At 42.8% G+C, this 20755-nt stretch overlaps 1 protein-coding gene across 1 annotated transcript in view; it reads right to left on the minus strand.

Annotated features, from left to right (window-relative positions):
• VAV3 (vav guanine nucleotide exchange factor 3) overlaps window positions 1–20755 on the minus strand; it is a 278408-nt gene that overhangs the window by 111970 nt on the left and 145683 nt on the right. The window contains 5 exon segments of the mRNA XM_075322211.1: window positions 432–518; window positions 3533–3601; window positions 12102–12197; window positions 14745–14844; window positions 18865–18968. Coding sequence (XP_075178326.1) covers window positions 432–518; window positions 3533–3601; window positions 12102–12197; window positions 14745–14844; window positions 18865–18968 — 456 coding nt within the window.

Genomic DNA, 20755 nt, shown 5'->3' on the forward strand with positions numbered 1-20755 from the left:
CCTTCTCCTGACCAAGTCTCCTCCTGTTCCCTGTATCCTATACATGCTCGGCCTGTATCTTGATTTAGTTTCTGCGTGCTCCCTGTCGTGTCCTTCTGGTTCCTGATCCTGGTTGGTTGACTACCCTCCATTCACACTGCATGCAAGTAGTATCTTGTGCCACCTAGTGACTAGCATCACACTACGTCACATAGTGTCGAGCATCACACTTTCACAATCTAACAAACCCAGTAGACAATAAAATGCTTCCTAAAAATGTCATCATGTTTTTTGGAATAATTTTTAGTCTTGAACACCCTATCTGTCCCCAGGAATGTCATCCGGCTGACATGACTCTAGTGATGATGGAAGTCTTCGTCTATCGGTATTCATTGTCCTTCCCTGCACTGCCAAGGCTGCCTTCCAATATTCCCACAGCAAGAAACACTCACCAGGTTCTCAATGCAGTGCTGGTATTGCTCGATTTCCCGAATCGTCTCAGTGTCCCTTTTAACCTCATTCACATACTGCGCTAAATCCTGTAAGGAAAAGCAAATTACTGCTCAAAAATTGTCACGTGCTGCTATTAAATCTCCCATACGAATAAGTCCATTCTTTACTAAATAAAAATACTATTATATACTACAGATTGTACAGCAGAGATGTTATAAATATTGTGAATTTTACTACATTTTTTACATTACACCCACAAACTTAAATATATTTTATTGGAATTTTATGTTATATACCAATATTATGTGTTGCAGAAAACTAACACTGCACATCACTCTGAATACACCATTCCCACCGTCAAACATGGTGGTGGCAGCATCATGCTGTGGGGAGGCTTTTCTTTAGCAGGAGTAGTAACGCTGGTCAGAGTTAATTGGAAAATGGATGGAGCTAATTACTAGGCAATCCTGGAGGATAATCTGCTAGAGGCTCCAAAAGACTTGAGACTGGGGCATAGATTCACCTTCCAGGAGGACTACAACCCTAAATATACTGGCAGACCTACAATGGATGGTTTAGATTAAAGCATATTCATGTGTATGAATGAACAAGTCACAGTCCAGACCTAAATCCCATTGAGAATTTGTGGAGGACTTGAAAATTGCTGCTCATAGACGTCTCCATCCAATCTCACTGAGCGAGAGCTATTATGCAAAGAAGAATGGGCAAAAATTTCAGCCTCTAGATGTGCAAAACCGGTAGAGACATCCCCTAAAAGACTTGCAGCAGCAATTGCAGTCAAAGGTGGACCTACAAAGTATTGACTCGGGGGGCTGAATACAAATGCAAGTCATAAATGTCAGATTTATATTTTTTCTATATTTAGAAAAGCATGCATAATTTTCTTTACACGTCACAAATACTTACTTTTTAGTATTGGCATATCACGTAAGCCCAATAAAATACATGTTAGTTTGTGGGTGTAACATGAAAAAAATGTAGAAAAATTAAATGGGGTATTTTTGCAAAACCCTATATGCATTAGGTAAAAGGGAACCTGTCAGGTGCAATATGCACTCAGAAACACAATCAGTTCTGGGTGCATATTGCTAATCCCTGCCTAACTGTCCCTGTATACACTAGCATAGATAAAGAGATCTTTATAAAAAGTATTTCTAAAGATCCCATATGATATGCTAATGGGCAGGGGGGCTAGTCGCAAGGGCGTTACTTCCCTTGGCTAGTCGGCCCACATAACATGTTAATACGCCCACATATAGCTAATATGCTAATGAATGTGCAGCGTCAGAGGCATGGTCGCGCTCACCTCTCTGCTGACATCGCATCCGAGCCCTGGATTTCGGCTCTGTGCGCATGATCCCAGACTTTCGGTCATGCGCACTATGAAGCCGGGTCTACGCGTCCTGGCTTCAAACCCATGTAGTGCACATGATTGAAAGTCCAGGATCATGCGCACTAAGCTGAAATCTAGGACTCGGATGTGATGGCGGCGGAGAGGCGAGTGAGATCATCCTCTGACGCTGTGTATTCATTAGCATGATAGTATACCCACAGGGGTGTGCTAACATGCTAATGGGGCCGACTAGCCAAGGGAACTAACGCTCATGAGCCTAATGCCCTCACTCATTAGCATATCATATGGGATCTTTAGAAATACTTTTTCTAAAGATCGCTTTATCTATCTGCGTCAGTATTTTTAAGCCAAAACCAGGAGTGGAACAATCAGAGGTAAAGTAAAATAGAAACACGGGCACCACTTCTGTATATATTACCAACTCCTAGTTTTGGCTACAAATTCGGATGTTAAATACTCAGCATGTGCACATGGCCTTAGGCTATCTTCCCACAATGAGTACTTGATGTTTTTTTTTCTCTTGCAGATTGCCTTCAGTATTTCTGCACTAATTAGGTAAATTAGGTTGCATTCACTTTTTGCATGCAATTTTATTGTGATTTTGACACTATTTTTGGGGGGAGTGACATGTTTGTATTTGCTCGGGCTGTGTGTTTTTTTCCTTTAATTTATTTTCATTTTTACATGTTTACTTTTGTTTGTAATTATTATTTTTTTTTTTTTTACATGATACACTATTTCCTCGAAAATAAGCCCTAGTAGGATTTTTTAGCTTTTTGAGTATGCTTAAATGTTAAGCCCTACTCCAAAAATAAGCTTGTGTGCTTTTTTTCTGCACATAAAAAAGCATGGTTTTGGCTGTAAAAACACTGCTGAAAAAAACGTGCATTCTTGATCGCGTTTTTTCACATGCATTTTTCCTGTTTTTTCTTCTTTTTTTTTAGTAATGGTGATCGCGGGGTTCCTGTCCTGTACCCCTGTGATCACTGCTGGGTCTCCTGCTGATGTTACAGCCAGGACCCAGCTCTCACTACCTGGAGTGGTCCCCGCGCCGCTTTTGGCAGTGTAACCCCCTGAATGCTGCAATCAATGTGATTGCAACATTCAGAAGGCAGGGAGAGGAATCGCTTACCTCTCTCTGGTGATCGAGTCTCTGTAATGCGATCACAGGGACCTGATGGCTGCCGTGGCACCCTGGTTTGTCACCATGATGACCCCAGGTTACTGAGCTATGGATTGCCTTACAGACCATGTCAGATGCAGTGTTTAAGCTTGAGCACTGCAGCGGATTATATCAGCAGATAAAAACGCAGAAACAATTTTCTGCAACAAAATCTATAAGGAAAAAAATCTGCGACATGTGAATAACAATTCAGGATTCTCATAGACTTTGCTGGGATGCGTTTTATCTTGCAGTATTGATTAACATCTACAAGGAAAAACGAATGAAAAAAGCCGCAAAACAGCAACGTGTGCACATATCTTAAATATCTAATTTTTACAAAAACATTGTCATTATTAACATAGGAAACTTTATTTGGTCTTGTTAATTTTACTAACTGCTGATCTTTTAAAACGGATGACAATACCGATAAAAATGTCTTTTTATTCCTAAATTAAAATTGGGACTTAAGAGTCATATCAATAAATTGTATAAATTATTGAAGGGTAAATCCATTTTTAGAGGTAATTACCAGTATACAGTGGCCAGTGCCAACCCCTTACCTTCATAGCATCCAGTGACAGGCGCAGGTTGTTTTTCTCTTGTTCGTCAGTAGTGTGTTTTACCAATTCCTAAAACAGAATGAAACATTAAAATTATAAAGGCTGTGGGACATATTTCTATATATTGCATCATCTGTGATAGTAGGGAGCAGAAAATGTAGTTTACTGTAATTAAACGGAATCAGTCAGCAGGTTTTTCTAGCAGCATAATGCAGGGGCAGAGAGCCTGATTCCAGCAATGTGTCACTTGGTCGAGTTCTGACAGAATCCCTTTTCTCCTCTGCTGTAGATGTAGCAGTGGTCATAATGTTGAGCCCTGTATAACTGTCACATCTCCACCGGAGTCGACTTCTGCTTCAATCACCAGACGCTGCCACGTCACCACTGAGGGCGGCGCTAGGGATGGGGGAGCAGTCAGTGGCTCTGCTGGGTGCAGGCTCCGTTCATCTATAGGTTGGGTTTCACTACGACCTGCAGTACCAGTGGTTGACTGTGGTGGTGTGTGTGTGTGCCTTCCGGCTGAGTAGTTACCTTTCAGCTGGGGCCAATGGAAAGGCACCACACCCCTCTTAAGCTAGGCACGCACTTTGCGCTTTTACCTGCGTTTCCACTGCTTTTTAAGTCCGTTCTGAGAAGCACCTTTTTCATGCCAAAAGGCATGCGTTTTGATTTCACAGCAAAGTCTATAGAAAATGGGGATTTCTAGACCCCACTTTGCGTTTTTAAACGCTGCGTTTAATTTGCATATTTTGTGGCAAAAAACATGCGTTCAAAGAAGGAGTATGTCAGTTGTTTTTGCCATTTTGGGTGCGTTTTGCTAACATTGAAGTCAATGAGAAATGGCAAAAACCAAGAATCCTGCAAATTCCTGCGTTTTACCTGCTTTTTCAGTGCAGAAAACATGCGTTTTGGACTTCAAAATAATGATATCATATGTCCATTTACACACACACATAGTCCGACAATTAAAAATAAGAAATTCAATAAATTATTGCTATTTATCCATAAAATATCAGATTACCGCTATAAAATCATTAATTTAACCAATGTTCATGTTTTTTCCTATTAATATAAATTTGATCCTTTTTTTCCAATTTTTTCAATAAGTTTGAATATTTAAACTTTATTTAGCAGTGTCTTGATGTACAAAACGCATCTATCAAAACGCAGGTGGAAACGCAGGTAAAAAGCGCTGAAAACGCATACAAAACGCGGTAAAAACGCATGCGTTTTCAGCGCTAAAATAATGAAAAAGGCAACTTTGGTCAAATCAATTAGGGGAAAAATGTGCTTCTTGAACTGCAAGTAGGTGAACGCAAAGTGTGTGCCTAGCCTTATGCTTTCTCCCTTATATTGGCAGGTGCCAGATATAGTTCTGTAATTCCCTGCTAGGTTCCTTGCTGTTGTTTGTATTCCTGTATATTGACCTTAGCTTGACTACCTGACCACTCTTCTGCCTGCCGTTCCTGTACTTCGCCTCTAGTTCCAGTTTTGACCTTTAGCTTGATTACCTGACCACTCTTCTGCCTGCCGTTCCTGTACTTCGCTGCTAGTTCCGGTTTTGACCCTTAGTTTGATATCTGACCACTATCCCGCCTGATGATTTTTGGCCCTGTTCTACCTTCTGGATTTGACCCTGCCTGGTTACTGCTCTTCTCAGGACCACAGTCTTCCGCAAGCAGCGATAACCTGGGTCCTGTCGTAATTACAAATCCCTGTATAGGGGTTAAAGGGTTGTGGGGTCCAGGGTCCTGCGTTGTGGGTGGTTGTCTCTATTCACCTGTTTCACTGATCCTGAGTCCGTGGCTCCAGGCAGGTGTCACAATAACCCTGCCTACACCCCTGATTAGCTGCTAATCAGTTGTGGGTGTGGGACTGGCTGGCACATGACACCTCAAATGATAATCTCCTGCTGATAAAACACTGATTGTATTCATACAGCTGCTGGTCAAGTAATACATCCCTGGAATCAGGCTCTCTGCTCCTACATTATGCTACTTTCTCATCAAAGTAAAAAATCTGGAGATACATTCCTTTAAATCCTGTCTAGACAATCATCTAATGCAGCAATCCTGTTGCACTGTAGCAAAGATTTGCATTTCTAATGTGTTCAGCTCACCTGTTAATGTCTACACTGGCCGCACTATAGCTGAGGGATAGATGGGGTGACAATGGGGTTTTCTAAGGCCATGGATGTAAAGAAAAATGTTCCTACTTATTGATAACAAGCAGAGATGTTGAAAAAGTAGAGGAAATAGTAACATAAAGGGTCAGATCTACTAATGCTGCCGTAGCTTCCACTGTGACATTACAGACCTCCTCGTCATTATTGTAGACAGATTTACGTATGTGACTGCTTTATCTCCATCAAGTTCACATTTTTATGTCCTGCATCAGACATCTATCTTGTCAACTTCTTGGTGTTTTCTTTTTCATAATATGCCGCTTTCCTTGAGATCGTGTCACATCTTTCTTGTCTATTTTTAATATTTATTTTTTGACATAGAGAGATTTTAAAGATATTCGCGGCCTAATCTCAGCTGCAGACTTGTAAGTGACATGACGTGATGATGTTGGTCCATTATTTAGCAGGATGTTTTGGGATTTTCTTTTTTTTGCATAAAGTTTATAAAAACAAAATCTAATATCAGTCTACATGCTGATTGTTCTGCGTACAGCATGTGCCAACAGAATAGAATAGGATTGCTGCTTAGCTTATTACATAGCAAAACCTTATTTTTTAAATTAACATAACATGCGTATGTGTCTGACCATCTGATATTTTTACTCCTTCAAATATATATGTAAATCACAAAAGACATTTTAATAAAGTAGTCTATGCAGACAAAAAAAAATCCAATTTGGCAAGTGTGTGACAAAGAAGCATTTTTTGGCACAAATAATGAAATATGTGTTGGGAATTCTTTGTGCCAAAAGTTTGTCGCAAAAAGATGCCAGACTGCAGTAGCAGACACAACAAAAAGAAAAGCATAAAAAATATAAAATGTTTGAACCACTCTTATTTTCCAAGATAAAAATAAATGTCAAATAATAAATTAAATAAATACTGTATTTTTCACTTTATAAGACGCACCTGATGATAAGACGCACCCCCAAATTTGGTGAAGGAAAAGAGAATTTTATTTTTTTTTAATGTTAAATGGGGTCCGTCTTATAATGCCAGGAGGTGGCATTTGCCATCAAAGGGGGGTGGCAGGCACATGTAATATGCGCCGCTCCCCCAGCCCATCACCGCCGTGCGGTTTCTGCACCATGGTGATGGACAGCGGCAGTGCATATTATATGACTGGGAGGAAGAGATTTCCCGCTGCCTCCTGCAGCCTCCACCAGCCTGCCTCAGCCTCCAGCACCGCTCCAGAGCTGCCCCCACCTCCCCTGGGCCCTGCAGTATATAATCCGTATATTCAGATTATAAGACGCACCCCCTACTTTCCCCCAAAATTTGGGAGAACAAAAGTGAGTCTTATAATGCGAAAAATACGGTAGTTATGGCTCTAGGAAGGTGAGGAAAAAACAAAAGGTTTAAAAATGAAAAAAATAGGTGCAGCAATAAGGTTTAAAAAGATGTAAAATATTTTATGTAATGGTCATGTTTCTTTGTTTCGGAACCAGTGGAATTACAGGTGGGAACTTTGTATTCGGAGAAGATCTCCCTCCTGGTGCTTCTAAACTTGTCTTCCCATTTCTCCTGGGTCTGCCATGGCTCTGTACTCACAAGCCAATTCTGGACTGGAAATCCAGAGAGGTGCTCAACTGGGAGCAGACATGACACAAGGGATGTTTGGTTAGTGCTCATCCGTCCTGATATTCTAAGGGACAAGCTGACCATCCGGTCCTGCTTCCTGCCTGTCAGTCTGACGCTCCTGATTTCGACAAATAGAGAGAGGAATCCCATTATGTCCCTGAATCCTCTAGTTACCAGTTCTGTCTGGCATTCAGGGGCAGGGAAAAAACCTCCCAAGCAACAGTCATCCGGCCTACCCCTTCCACTGGCCCTTCCTACACCTATCAACTCTGAAGACGTCTTACTGTAGAAGAGATTTCTTTCATGCCTGGTAGAGAGGGGGCATAAGGGAGGGGGTACTGTAATGCCTCTCCTCTTTAGTAGGGACACCGACATACCGTCGTGGCTGGACTGCGCACTCCCTTGCCTCTCCACAGCCGCCTGATACCTCATGCGTCTAGGGTCTGCGCACACCACACAGGGAGCGTGCTTACGGAATGTACACGCACGCTCCTTCCCTCAGGGCTGGCATACTATTACTTAGAAGTGCCTTTCAGCCTATGGCTGAAAGGCACTAGGTGCTTAATGCATCTTCCCCTTGGGGAAGAGGCCAGAGCAATGTGTTTAGTTAGTTACTTGCTTACTGGCTAGTTCTCAGGTCCCGAGTTTCCAGTGCCCGCTACCTGTATTTCTGCCCCCTAACCCGTACCTGTTTTTTAGTAGCAGCTGTATCTGTCAGTACCTGCTGTACCATCTATACATGCCTGAACCAGCCATCCAGTCAGCATCAGCCATCCCGGATGCATTTGTCTGCACCAGAGACTGTACCTGTCTGCACCTGAGTCCGTCCCTGCGTCTCCTACACCGGTGGTTAGCTGCCACAGTTCTGGACACTGCCCTGGTAGTGGCACCTGTCATCTAACAGCAGCCAAGTCCATCTTCACCATCATAGGCTCTGGCAAATACCCAGTAGGCGCTTAGTTGAGCCCCTTTCACGCCAGGGTAAGCCTGGGTCCCCACTGTGGTCGAGTTGGTTCACTCCTGCTTGCCCTCCCGGTAAGTGTTACAAGCAGCTTCCTCACACAGTGTACACAGGAAGCTGCCAATCAGCGGTGTAGGTGGGGTTATATACAAATCAGTGTTCCTACTACCGCTACAACTACAGCAGAGAAAACAGGGATTTTATCAAAACTACACTTAACAGCCCAGTGATATATAGCTAGAATCAGACTCTCTGCAGCTTCATCAACCTGCTTTCAGATTCCATAGCAAAAACCTGTTGACCGAATCCTTTTTAATTCTGTATATGTTCTTCTTCTTTCCACATGATTTCACTTGTAAGAGCAGCAGTTTATTCATTACAGCCATTCTTTCTCTGGTGTTTCCTGGTCACCCAGCCACCGGTATGTCTAGAAGAATAGTCACCTCAGTTCTCAGGCATCAGTAAAATACAATTTGTAAAATTTCGGCTTCCCTTCTGAAAGCACACTTTGCTAGAAAAATGTATTAAATGGCCTGCGATTTGTGACACCATAGTGCAGTAATTCTCACATTATGAGGCAGGAGTTTACTATGTATCAGGGAGTAGTTCCAATGAGGGTTATGTATGGCTGTAGACAATAACAGATAAAACAGGCTATAAGGGAAAACAGGAGCCATCAACAGCACTAAACTGAAGCAAAAGACAGAATTGTAAAAATTGGTATGGTTCAATAGTTGAAACAATAAAGTGCTGCAATAAATGGAGTTAGAAGGCAAATTCATAGGGAACCTGGTGAATACATTAATACTCTCATCCTCGGGCTACTCTGCAAATATTGAAACTGGTATAATTTGAGAATGCAAAAAGGAGAAATAAATAATTTGGTCTCCTCCGAGTGCAGTTTGTTCTGTGGGCTAAAGCCGCACTTGTTTGTCAAAGTGACAGTTCTCCGGCATCAGCAGCGGGTCAGAGACACGGCAAGACTTATAGATCTCTTCTGCTTCTAATCAGCCTCCAAACAGCCATCAAACGCAGCGCACACTATATCTTCCTGCCCTAATTAAATGCTTACCTGAAGGATGCCCACTCCTTACAGGCGGCAAGTTGAGATGTAATTTTTAAGCTAAGCCAGGCTGAAATATCTTCATCACTCAATTTAAACATTTTCTGCCATGAATCCAAAGTAATGATAACCAAAATAGTAAAGTCATATAAAGCAGAAAGAAAAAACTCAAGGCTGAAACTCTATAGTAGAAAAATTAATGAGCCTGGCATATAACAAGTCAGTCTTAAGCGGGCTTTACACGCAACAACATCGCTAACGAGAGGTCGTTGGGGTCACGGAATTCATGACGCATATCCGGCCTCGTTAGCGACATTGTTGCGCGTGAAACGCACGAACGACCGTTAACAATCAAAAATACTCACCTTATCGTTCATCGCTGTCAAAATGACTCACCTAATCATTGATCGTTGACACGTCGTTCTAATCCCGATTATCGTTGCTGTTGCAGGACGCAGGTTGTTCGTCGTTCCTGAGGCAGCACACATCGCTATGTGTGACACCGCAGGAACGAGGAACATCACCGTACCTGCGGCCGCCGGCAATGAGGAAGGAAGGAGGTGGGCGGGTTGTTCCGCCCGCTCATCTCCGCCCCTCCGCTTCTATTGGGCGGCCGCTTAGTGACGCCGCTGTGACGCCGAACGAACCGCCCCCTTAGAAAAAAGCCGGTTTGCCAGCCACAGCGACGTCGCTAGGCAGGTAAGTATGTGTGACAGGTGTTAGCGATGCTGTATGCCATGGGCAGAAATTTGCCCGTGACGCACAACCAACGGGGGCGGGAGCTTTCACCAGTGACATCGCTAGCGATGTCACTGTGTGTAAAGCCCGCTTTAGTGCCCTTTTACACATCTGTTTAAAAAACACGTGTGACACATTCCATTTTGACGATCCGTGTGTATGCATGTGTCATCCGTGTGCTGTTCATGTGTACGTGTATAACGTCCATGTGACATGTAACTGAAAAAAAAATGCATGATACTGAAATTAATGTTTTTTATGTGTTAAAGATATACAAAGATAGATAGATAGATTGATTGATCCATCCTTGGTTATTGGGCCCTTTCCAGCCTCAAAATAGCATCCCGCAGCTGCCCCAGAAGTGGGATAACATATTAGTCGCGCCAATTCTGGCGCTTTGCCCTGGTTCTTCCTGATTTCCCTGGTTCTTTGTCAATCAGTGTAATGATTTTTGGGGTTGATGTCAGCTGTGTAATGTCAGCTGGCATCAAGCCCTGGTGTTAGTAATGGGGAGGTGTCTATCAGACACCCCCATTAATAACACAGTAATGCTTAAAAAAAAAAAAAAAAGCCACACACACAAAAAGAATATTTATTTCAATAAACATTCCCCAAAACTTTCCCTCATTTACCATTTTATAAAGAAAAAACCATGCAGCTTCGTCAAAGTCTAGGAAATCCGCCATAGTCCTCCAAATCTATCGTAGCCCCAAAAAGATATTTGGGGAAAAAAACCCACAAACATACAAATACGGAGGAATAAAACAAGACACACTTGTTCACCACTCTATTCAAAAGGGTGGCGCCGGGTCTCATATAGTGCAGAATGACCCAAAATTCCCTGTAAGCAAAGTCTATGGCATGTCATAACGATACTCAATAGACTTTGTTCACCGCAATCCCTGGAGTATGTCGGACCAACTGGAATTTGTTTTCTTCTTTTGAATAAAATGGTGAATGTGGGGAAGTGCCTTATTTTACTTCTGTGTATCTGCATGTTTGTGGGGGGTTTTCAGATATCCTTTTTTTACTTATATAAGAGCCCAGACCGTTATGTAGAACCTAGAAATCACTTTATATTACTCACCTGAGGAGAGGTGCAGTGCTGACTGGTTGGATGGGCCTCTCCGTTCTCTGGTACCGGTGCATCCTTTTTTGGACATCTTTGTCCACCTTCTTCTGAAGCCTGGGTGCATGACGCGTCCTAGGTCATGCACATGTGCCGGCATTGAGGTCCTGCGCAGGCACACGTTGATCTGCTCTGAGCAGGACAGATCAAATTATTGTAGTGCGCCTGCGCGGGACCTCAATGCTGGCGTATGTGCATGACGTAGGACATGTCATGCACTCAGGCTTCAGAAGAAGGACAAAGATGTCGAAAAGAGGAGGCGCCAGTACCGGAGAACAGAGAGGCCCATCCAACCAGTTAGCCCTTCACTGCTCCTCAGGTGAGTAATATGAACTGATTTCTAGGTTCTACACAGTGGCCTGGGCTCTTATATATATAGTATTATGGAATGCTGTATATAAGGGCTCATTGGTGGTGGCCGCAAGTTAAAGTTGCTAAATCTGGTGATAAGTTCCCTTTAAGTTGTCAGAAGACAGGTATAATATAGAGAAATAACAATAACAGAGTAGTGAACAAACAGAACATAAAATCTGAAAGAAGATATGGGTGTTTCTCTCACACATCCACGTGAAACGTCCATGTGCCGCAAAGACCCACAGTGTTTAATGGATCTATTCACACGTCACAAAATATTAAAGTCCTGAGTGTGAGACCCATGCAACTCTGAGCATGTCCTATTCTGATCTGATTTTGAGGGTCAGCATATAACATACTTAATGGGCCCAGGTGCTGTCCAATAAAAATTCAGGCAGCATACTAACACTTCCCACGGGTGTAGACGAGACCTAAGACTGCAGCCTGACTGACGGCAGGAGGTGCACTGGCAGCAAAGGGAAAAAAACCTGGAGTGGCGGCACTGGATTCAATGAGTACAGGATCATTTTCTTGTCATCTAGTAAACCCTCCACCTACCTGTAGCAGCAAGTGATATTTCAGAACCCTCTGCATGGGAACAACAAGAAGGTCTCGTAGGGTGAATTTCCCATTATTGGCCCGTTTTGAACATTCCTGTGTAAAAAGAACAATTGATTTTCTAATTAAAATCTTTTCTTTGTAGATTCTGTAGAACGTTTTCCACCAACGTTTAGTTCACAAACTCTGTTCAAAACTTAAAGGGTTATTCCCATCTCCAAGATCCTATCCCAATATGTAGTAGGTGTAATAATAATAATATTAGCAAATATCTCCAATTAGAAATGTAGTATAGTTCTTCTGATGTCACTTACCTCATGTGCAGGGCATTGTATTTTAGGTATCCATGGTTACAATCACTCATATAGTGACAGTTTTTTGCTTGTGGTTGTAACCATGGATACGTAAGCTGCAATGCCCTGCATATGAGGTAAGAGACATGAGAATTATACTACATTTCTAATTGGAGGTATTTTCTAATATTATTATTACACCTACTACATATTGGGATAGGATCTTGGAGATGGGAATAACCCTTTAAGTGCTGATAAAACAGGCTAGATTCAAAGTTACAATCATGTTACAGTTTTTCTGTCCTATCAGTGAATCAGCCACACATTGGACAAAAATGATGCCTGATGATCCCACTGAGTGTAATGAAATTTGCAATGAGATCTGTTTGGTTTGTGATGATGTGCCATCATTTTAATGTAAATCACAGTTTTCCACACTGTATTATCTTTTCCTGACGCTTAAGAACCTTTGCATTAAAGAGACAAGCTCTATCTATATGGACACCTACTTTAAGTCAACATTAGGGACCACTGTAAAAAGTGGCTCATTCTCCGGTACCCTCTGCTGAACCCTCTGCTGAAGCATGCATTATGTTTGCCCAACCTAATAACCTATGGCTGTCTACACGATAAAGGATATTCCCATCTTGTACTTTTATCTACCAGATATAAGTGAATTGTTGATGCGGGTCCCAGCAATAGGACCAAGATTTTTCACAAGAATAGAGCCCAACCATTTGCTGTTTACAGTAGAGAGGTTTTTTTGGACTTTCCATGCAGATGAATTGGAAGTTTCCAATAGAAATATTAATCGGTGGGATCCACATCTACTGGTCATTCATGGCATATCCACAGGAAGTGTGAAACTGGAAAAACCGTTTAAAAGCATCAGTTACCACTTTCTCCATTCTGTTCGGCCTCCTATTGTTACGATCGTCTCCCTGCATGTAGAGACCAGTGACAACCTTTGGTTTGGGGACGCTCATCTGTCTCTTTTCATTTAAATGGGTTTCATTTCTTTTGGCACTGAAGTAGTTAAGTGTCAGTTTTGCTACTGCAGCGTTTCCTAAGCAGTTCCTTGCTGAGTGATCAGCTGCACTTACTAAGTAGTCACGCCCTTCAGCTTTAAATAGCAGGGTATCCCAGCACTCCCTGCTGAAGATACAAAGTGATTTGCGTCCTGGCCGCTGTGGAGGAAGGTTCTGCAAGTCACGTTTCTGTGCTCAGGCTAAAGCCTTTTGGTTGTTATTTTTCCCCCGTTTGTCTTCCCTGGTGTGTTGTTAGTGCAGCAGTGATGTCTAGTGAACCCCACCTGCCCCTCACTAGTCAGGATTACTATAGGGCTTTTATAGGGTCTCAGGTTTGTGCTTGGCGACAATTTCAGAGACTGTATAGGGACTGGTGAGGAGAGGAGGGATAGCTTCAGGTGTGGTTAGGAGGTGCCCACCTACCCCACTCACTAGTTCTAGGGCCTCCCGTTGTTTTTGTGTCCCATGTGCCCCCCTTTTGTGTGTGTTTTTGTTGTGCATTAGATGTACGTAGGTCTGAACGCACCTCGCCATGCTTGCTACACCCGGCAAACATGACACCTATATGTTCTTGTCCTAGTTTTCTTACAGCACCACTGTAGACTTGACATAAATGAAGAACCCCTTTGCTCTGCACTGCTCCTTTGTCCCCTTCTACACAGCATACTTGTAGAGCAGGCTTCGTCACAATGTGCGCTTCCGTAGGCTGCCATGTCACTATGCCAGTTACCAAAGGAAAAAGGGGAACCAGAAATTCACCTTCATTCTGCATCTGTTACTACACGATGGTCCAAAATGTTTTGTGTGTTACCCAACAAAGAAGGTGCAGGATAAAATATTCACAACACCCTCCTGAGCAATGATTACAATGGGAAGCAGAAGCTCCTGGTAACCCGGCAGAAAGAGCAAGAGCATGTGCCCATGATCAAGACTCACTGCGTACTGGACACAGCGGATCCTATCCTGCGGGGCCATGAGTCTCCTCCGCAGGAGAACACAGGAGACTGCAGGTACTCATACCCAGGATCAGGGTTCAGTGCACTGCGGTTTCTCGCTTGTGTTCTCCCTATGGAGGACGCATGTGATTCCACTGCAAACAATTGACATGCTGAGGCTTGGAAAGATGCACCGCAGGTCAGTGTTTGCTGTGGAAAAAACAAGCTCAGTGGGCACGGGATTTCTAAAGATCTCATCCACTGTACTTGTACTGTACATTGCAGCGTTTTGGACACAGTGAAAACACGCTACATCCAAAACACTGCAAACACTGATCGTGGCCACGCAGCCTAATAATGATTAGTAAATTGGGAACACTGACTTACCTCCAGCTTTAATCTGACATCTTCTCTAGTTTTGGAGATGCTGTCCAGGATAGATATGGCAGACTCCACCAGACTACAATATTCTCCATAGATGAGAAGTCTGAATTTGAGGGAAAACAATTGTGTAAAGGGAAGATGTGATGATATATTACATATATAAGTCAGAAATACTGCTAATATCTGATGATACCTCTGGTTTTGCTCACACTGTGCTTTAGTCTTCAGAATATATGTAATTAATGCAGAATGTATAGGGGCTATATGGATAATTCTAGAATTTTCATCTTAAAAGGGACTGCCTACAGGACAACAACTTCTTATCAGCTCCAGTGCCCATCACAGAATAACAATCTGTATACTTAACTCCTGGACCAGCGCTGTTCCTATAATCATAGCACTATGTCCCCCCGAAGTCAAGTGACACTGTTATGTTATGTGACCGCTGCAGCCAATCAGCCGATCACTGATTCACTTGCCTGCATCCCGCTGATGAAGCATTTGCGACATGCGCGTCCAGGTTAAAGGTCTTCACTTACCCACCTTTGAACTACCATCTGCTGGCCCTCCTTGCATACACTATGAGTAAGTCTGGAATGTTTTCCTACACTGTGATTAATTGACCCCATAGTGTGTCTCCATTGTATACTAGTTATTGCATCATTCATTATGCTATTTAGCTTATGGAGCTGTGATGGGCTAAAATGTTGTTAGTTCCCTAGTGGGTGGGTGGGATGGAATCCACCTTACCTTATGTACCCACTTTATGGAAAATGAATTTTTAATGTACGTTTGTTTATCAATAAAATTTATATTTTTTTATCTGAATATGTCTCCTATACGTGTTTTTACACAAAGTACTTGGTAGATTTGGGGAGTATATTCCACAATATTATCCATACAGGGATTGTGATCTAAATCACTATGATGAAATTTAAACATTGTATTTTTCCCTTTTTGTCTATGACCTATTTGATAGTGATCACTGATTAGCTGCAGTCTTCAGTATTCCATCAGAGCAGAAGTATGTAATGTATTTTTTTTATAATGGGCAGTGGAGCTCCATTACCCTTTAGCTTTTAAAGTAGTATTCCCATCACTCAATGGTGTATGGTCAGGATATTTAGGTGAATGGGGCTGTGCTGTACGACCCTATACGGTGTGTCCACCCATATCCTGTCCACCGCCATTAACTTGAGAACGGCGGATGCTATAGGCATAGAAGTGGTGTCTAGGTATAGTAAAGTAGCCATGCGCTACGCAATGAAACCACCTATAGCCCCACCTGGTGGAAAACAACAGAGTTAGCATTTTTATCTCTAAAACGGAACGAGATAGAGAAAATAAGTGAATTACAAAGTTGTAGGGCATCATCATTTCAATACGAATCGACACCTTGCATACAGAAATGCTATGACATGAAACCCATGACCCCCCCAAAACACTGAATGCTGGTCACGCATATGGCGCTCATTTAACTTTGATGCTCAAAGTGTCCACCGTCAGCTGCAATGCACATCTGGACTCTGGACAGCATACTGTATCTTGCTGCACGTTGTGCAATATGGTAGGTGACACGTTTGCACAAGCATCTGTGATACATCGTCGTAGGTCCTGCAATGTTGGTGGAGGGGTCGCATACACCTGCTGTTTGATGTGACCTCACAGAAAGAAGTCCAATGGGGTCAGGTCAGGTGAGCGTGGAGGCCACTCCATGAAGCCACCATACCCAATGACTTGTAGGAAGGTCTCCATGAGGTATCGCTTCACGTCCGCAGACTTGTGAGTTATACACATTCTAATCATAGCATTTCTGTATGCAAGGTGTCGATTCGTATTGAATTGATGATGCCCTACAACTTTGTAATTCACTTTTTTCTCTATCTCTTTGCGTTTTCAAGATAAAAATGCTAACTCCATTGTTTTCCACTAGGCTGGCTACTTTACTATACCTAGACACCACTTCTATGGCTATAGTTGCCGCCGTCTTATGTTAATGGCGGTGGACAGGATATGGGTGGACACACTGTATAATGGGCAGTTAGGAACATGAGGATGATGACAGCCTCTTCATTCTCAGGATCAGTGGAGGATCCAACAGTCAGAGCCCTAGGGGTCAAACACTGATTGCAGCTCATATGTTACTATAGCAAATCCCTTTTAGGCCTGTTTCACTCATATATAGCACAATACTTATTGTAGCCTGGCCTCCACCTTTACAGTTGTCAGTGTCACCCATTTAAACACAGCAAGTTTGAAAGGGAACCTAACACGTCAGATAATGATCCTATTAACCTGCAGATATAGGGTTAATCTGCAGGTTAATATAGTTAGAAAGGTGCACGATCACTGTAGTGAAAATGCAGTTCCCTGGAGAGATTTAACTTTATTCCTCCATAAAGGTGCAACTTAAAGGGGTGATCCTATCGTAATATGAAATAGATGTCAAAATAATAATAATATCAGCAAATACCTCCATAATGTAGTATAGTTCTCCTGATATAGCCATATATCTTACCTCATGTGAAGGGCATTGCAGCTTAGGTAATATAACTACACTTACTACATATTGGGATAGGATTTTGGAGATAGCAATACCCTTTATGTCACTGCTCAGCAAACAGTGGGAAACTGCTACAATCAAACCCTAGCACTCTGACTGACAGCTAGCTTGGCATTGATAAACTGCAGACTGAGCGGTCAGTGAAGTGGCAGGGCGTGCCTCCAGCCTCCAGTCTCAGTGCTGTGAGTGGCAAGTGCAGCTGCACCAACACGCCTCTATGACTGACAGCCAGCAGCTCCTGGGAGGAATAAAGGCCACTTTACACGCTGCGATATCGGTACCGATATCACTAGCGTGGGTACCCGCCCCCACCTGTTGTGCGACACGAGCAAATCGCTGCCCGTCCCACACAACATTGCCCAGACCCGTCACACTACTTACCTGCCCGGCGACGTCGCTGTGACCGGCGAACCGCCTCCTTTCTAAGGGGGCGGTTCGTTCAGCGTCACAGCGACGTCACAGCAGCGTCACTGAACCGCCGCCCAATAGAAGCGGAGGGGCGGAGATGAGTGGGACGTAACATCCCGCCCACCTCCTTCCTTCGCATTGCGGGCGGGAGGCAGGAGACGGTGAGCTTCCTCGTTCCTGCGGTGTCACACGGAGCTATGTGTGCTGCCGCAGGAACGAGGAGAAACTTTGTTACTGCTGCAGTAACGATATTTGAAAATGGACTCCCATGTCACCGATGAGCGATTTTGCGCGTTTTTGCGACGATGCAAAATCTCTCATAGGTGTCACACGCAACGGCATCGCTAATGCGACCGGATGTGCGTCACAAAATCCGTGACCCCAACGACTTCACATTAGCGATATCGTAGCGTGTAAAGCCCCCTTTAGGCTCATGTTCTCCCGGCTATCAGCAATCAGTACAGCAATCAGGCACTTTTCTATCCATATTAATTTGCAGATTAATCCAATATCTGCAGGTTAATAGCATTATCAGACCTGACAGGTTCCTTTTAAAATCTCTCATCAGTCATAGCTCTTAAAGGGATTGTCCGGTCTAAAATGACACGTCTGCAGTCACTCTATGTGTAACTCCATGTGTCTGCAGACTTGTGAATTCACATATCGCTCACACTGTGCACTGTGAGGATTCTCTGGTTTCAGAGCCAGGAATGGTGCTCATGTAGCCCCGAATATGTGATATGTAGGCTCCTGGCCAGAATGCAACCAGAGGGCACAGCCTCACTCAATGCAAGAATACTGAGAAAGGCCGAGGCCATATAGTCAGATTATAGCCAGGAGTTTGCTTATCACATATTTGTAACTAGATGATCGCCATTCCCGGCTCTGACACTGAAGAATCCTCACAACACACAGTGCACACGATGTGAGGATTCATTCTGCAGTCACAAGGAGTGACACATACGAGGGACTGCAGACTTGTCATTTTAGACTGAACAGCCCCTTGAAGCCTAATTTCCAGCAAGTATATGCTCGTAATATGCCCTTCCTGACCACACCAAGGGTCTGAAACCGGCCTACTGGTGTGGGATAAGAACATAAAAACTGTCTGTCTTCCAATTTTGGTAAAATTCTCAATAGAAAATACCATACCTTTCTTTGTATTTCAAGAAGATCTGGTACAAATTTTGGCTGTTCTTATGTGCGATGGAGTCGTTGACCTCTAGCACTAGGCTCTTGTGCACTTTCACTAGGTCCTGCAGACAAAACAAAGATATAATAATGGCGCTTTCACACAGCATTTTTGCCTCTGTATTATGACCACAATGCCCACATCTGCCAGAGTTCTCTAAGGGTATGTGCGCAGAACAATTTTTCAGGCAGGTTTTGGAGCAGACCTGTCTGAAAAAACACAAACTAAACAAAAGCAATGAACATATACATTTCTATGTAAAAATGAAGTGCTGATCACGGCTGATCATGTTCAAGGCTTTTGAGGGTCTTTTAACCATTTCATGTATCTAAAAATGCCATGTGGTTCCCTGAAGTGAGCTAATGATTCTTCAGGCATCTTCTGCTCTGAAGGCGCTCTATAAGTTACAGTACAAGTTAATAGAAAGGCTCAGAAGATGCCCGAGAGACTTTTTGTGCATTTTGACAGAGATTTTGCTGGTAAAGACGCTAGTAGTTCCTTTATTGTGAAATAGAGTTAAAAAAAGTCCAGAAAACGTCAGTTTAAAAAACACCCAAAAAATGGCAGAAAAAACTAAAGACTCGCCAAGAACATCAAAAAAGCAGTCTTGAATGGTAAAAAAATTACTTCAGCAAAAAAAAAAGGCAATTTCTGTAGTATCTACCTCTTGAAAATGTTCCTGTAGTCGCTAAGGGGGAACATCTACGAAGGCCACAGATCTACTAAAGTAAAGGCCCTGTTACACACAACGACATATCTAACGATATATCGCCGGGGTCACGGGTTCCGTGACGAAGATCCGGCTTCGTTAGCGACGTCGTTGCGTGTGACACCAGTGAGCGGCCGTTAACAATGAAAAATACTCACCAAATCGTCCATCGTTAACACGTCGTTCATTTTCAAAAAATCATTGATTGTTGAGGACGCAGGTTGTTCGTCGTTCCCGAAGCAGCACACATCGCTACGTGTGACACCTCGGGAACGACGAACTACAGCTTACCTGCGGCCGCTGGCAATGAGGAAGGAAGGAGATGGGCGCACAAACGACGGGTTCGGGTACGATCGATAGTGATGTCGCTGCGTGTAAAGCCCCCTTAAGTGATCTCTACAGTGTGCATTTTGCCCAATGTCAAATCAAATTTTATAGACCACCTATGCCAATAAATTCCGTATATTTTAAATGAATCCTTCACTTCACATTTTAGAATGAATCGTAAACCTTCAAAATCTTAAAGTTGTACCCTAAGCAACATTAATCACCAATCCACAGGATAGGCAACAAATGTTTTGTTGGGGACTGACCTATGGGAATCCCACCAATCACTGGAACTGTTCACTGTGAAAAAAGTGTAACAAAGCATGTGCGGGAGTTACACACAGTCGCACTGTTTGCATATGCCCACTAATGCTTCATTCAGTCTTCAATGATATAGAGGTGGGGAACGAAAATTCATAGTAATCCTGTCTCTGATCACTATGAGATGAATGCTAAATAGTGATCTCTACAGAACAGGAAGTTTTTGTCTTTTATTAGGCCCAGTGCTTTAAAGGTAGTGTAGTGAAAACTATAATATTTCAGAATTTTTAATATAGATATTGACACGAAAAATAATAATAATAATAATAATAATAATAATACTACATTAACAATTATTAAAATATGCTTAAAATACATGCTGGATTCAAGCAGTAGTTAACTTTTGTATGACGCTTTCCCTTTAAAAAGATACATACTCTATTATAGATGGGGTAAGTATCCAAAAACAACCTTAAGTGAGTGCTTGGATGTCTGTGACTACAGAAGAGCCTTGGCACACATCCATTGATGATAACTATACTATATACTTTTTC

Source organism: Anomaloglossus baeobatrachus, chromosome 8, assembly GCF_048569485.1.
Source record: "Anomaloglossus baeobatrachus isolate aAnoBae1 chromosome 8, aAnoBae1.hap1, whole genome shotgun sequence".
NCBI classification, from domain to species: Eukaryota; Metazoa; Chordata; class Amphibia; order Anura; family Aromobatidae; genus Anomaloglossus; species Anomaloglossus baeobatrachus.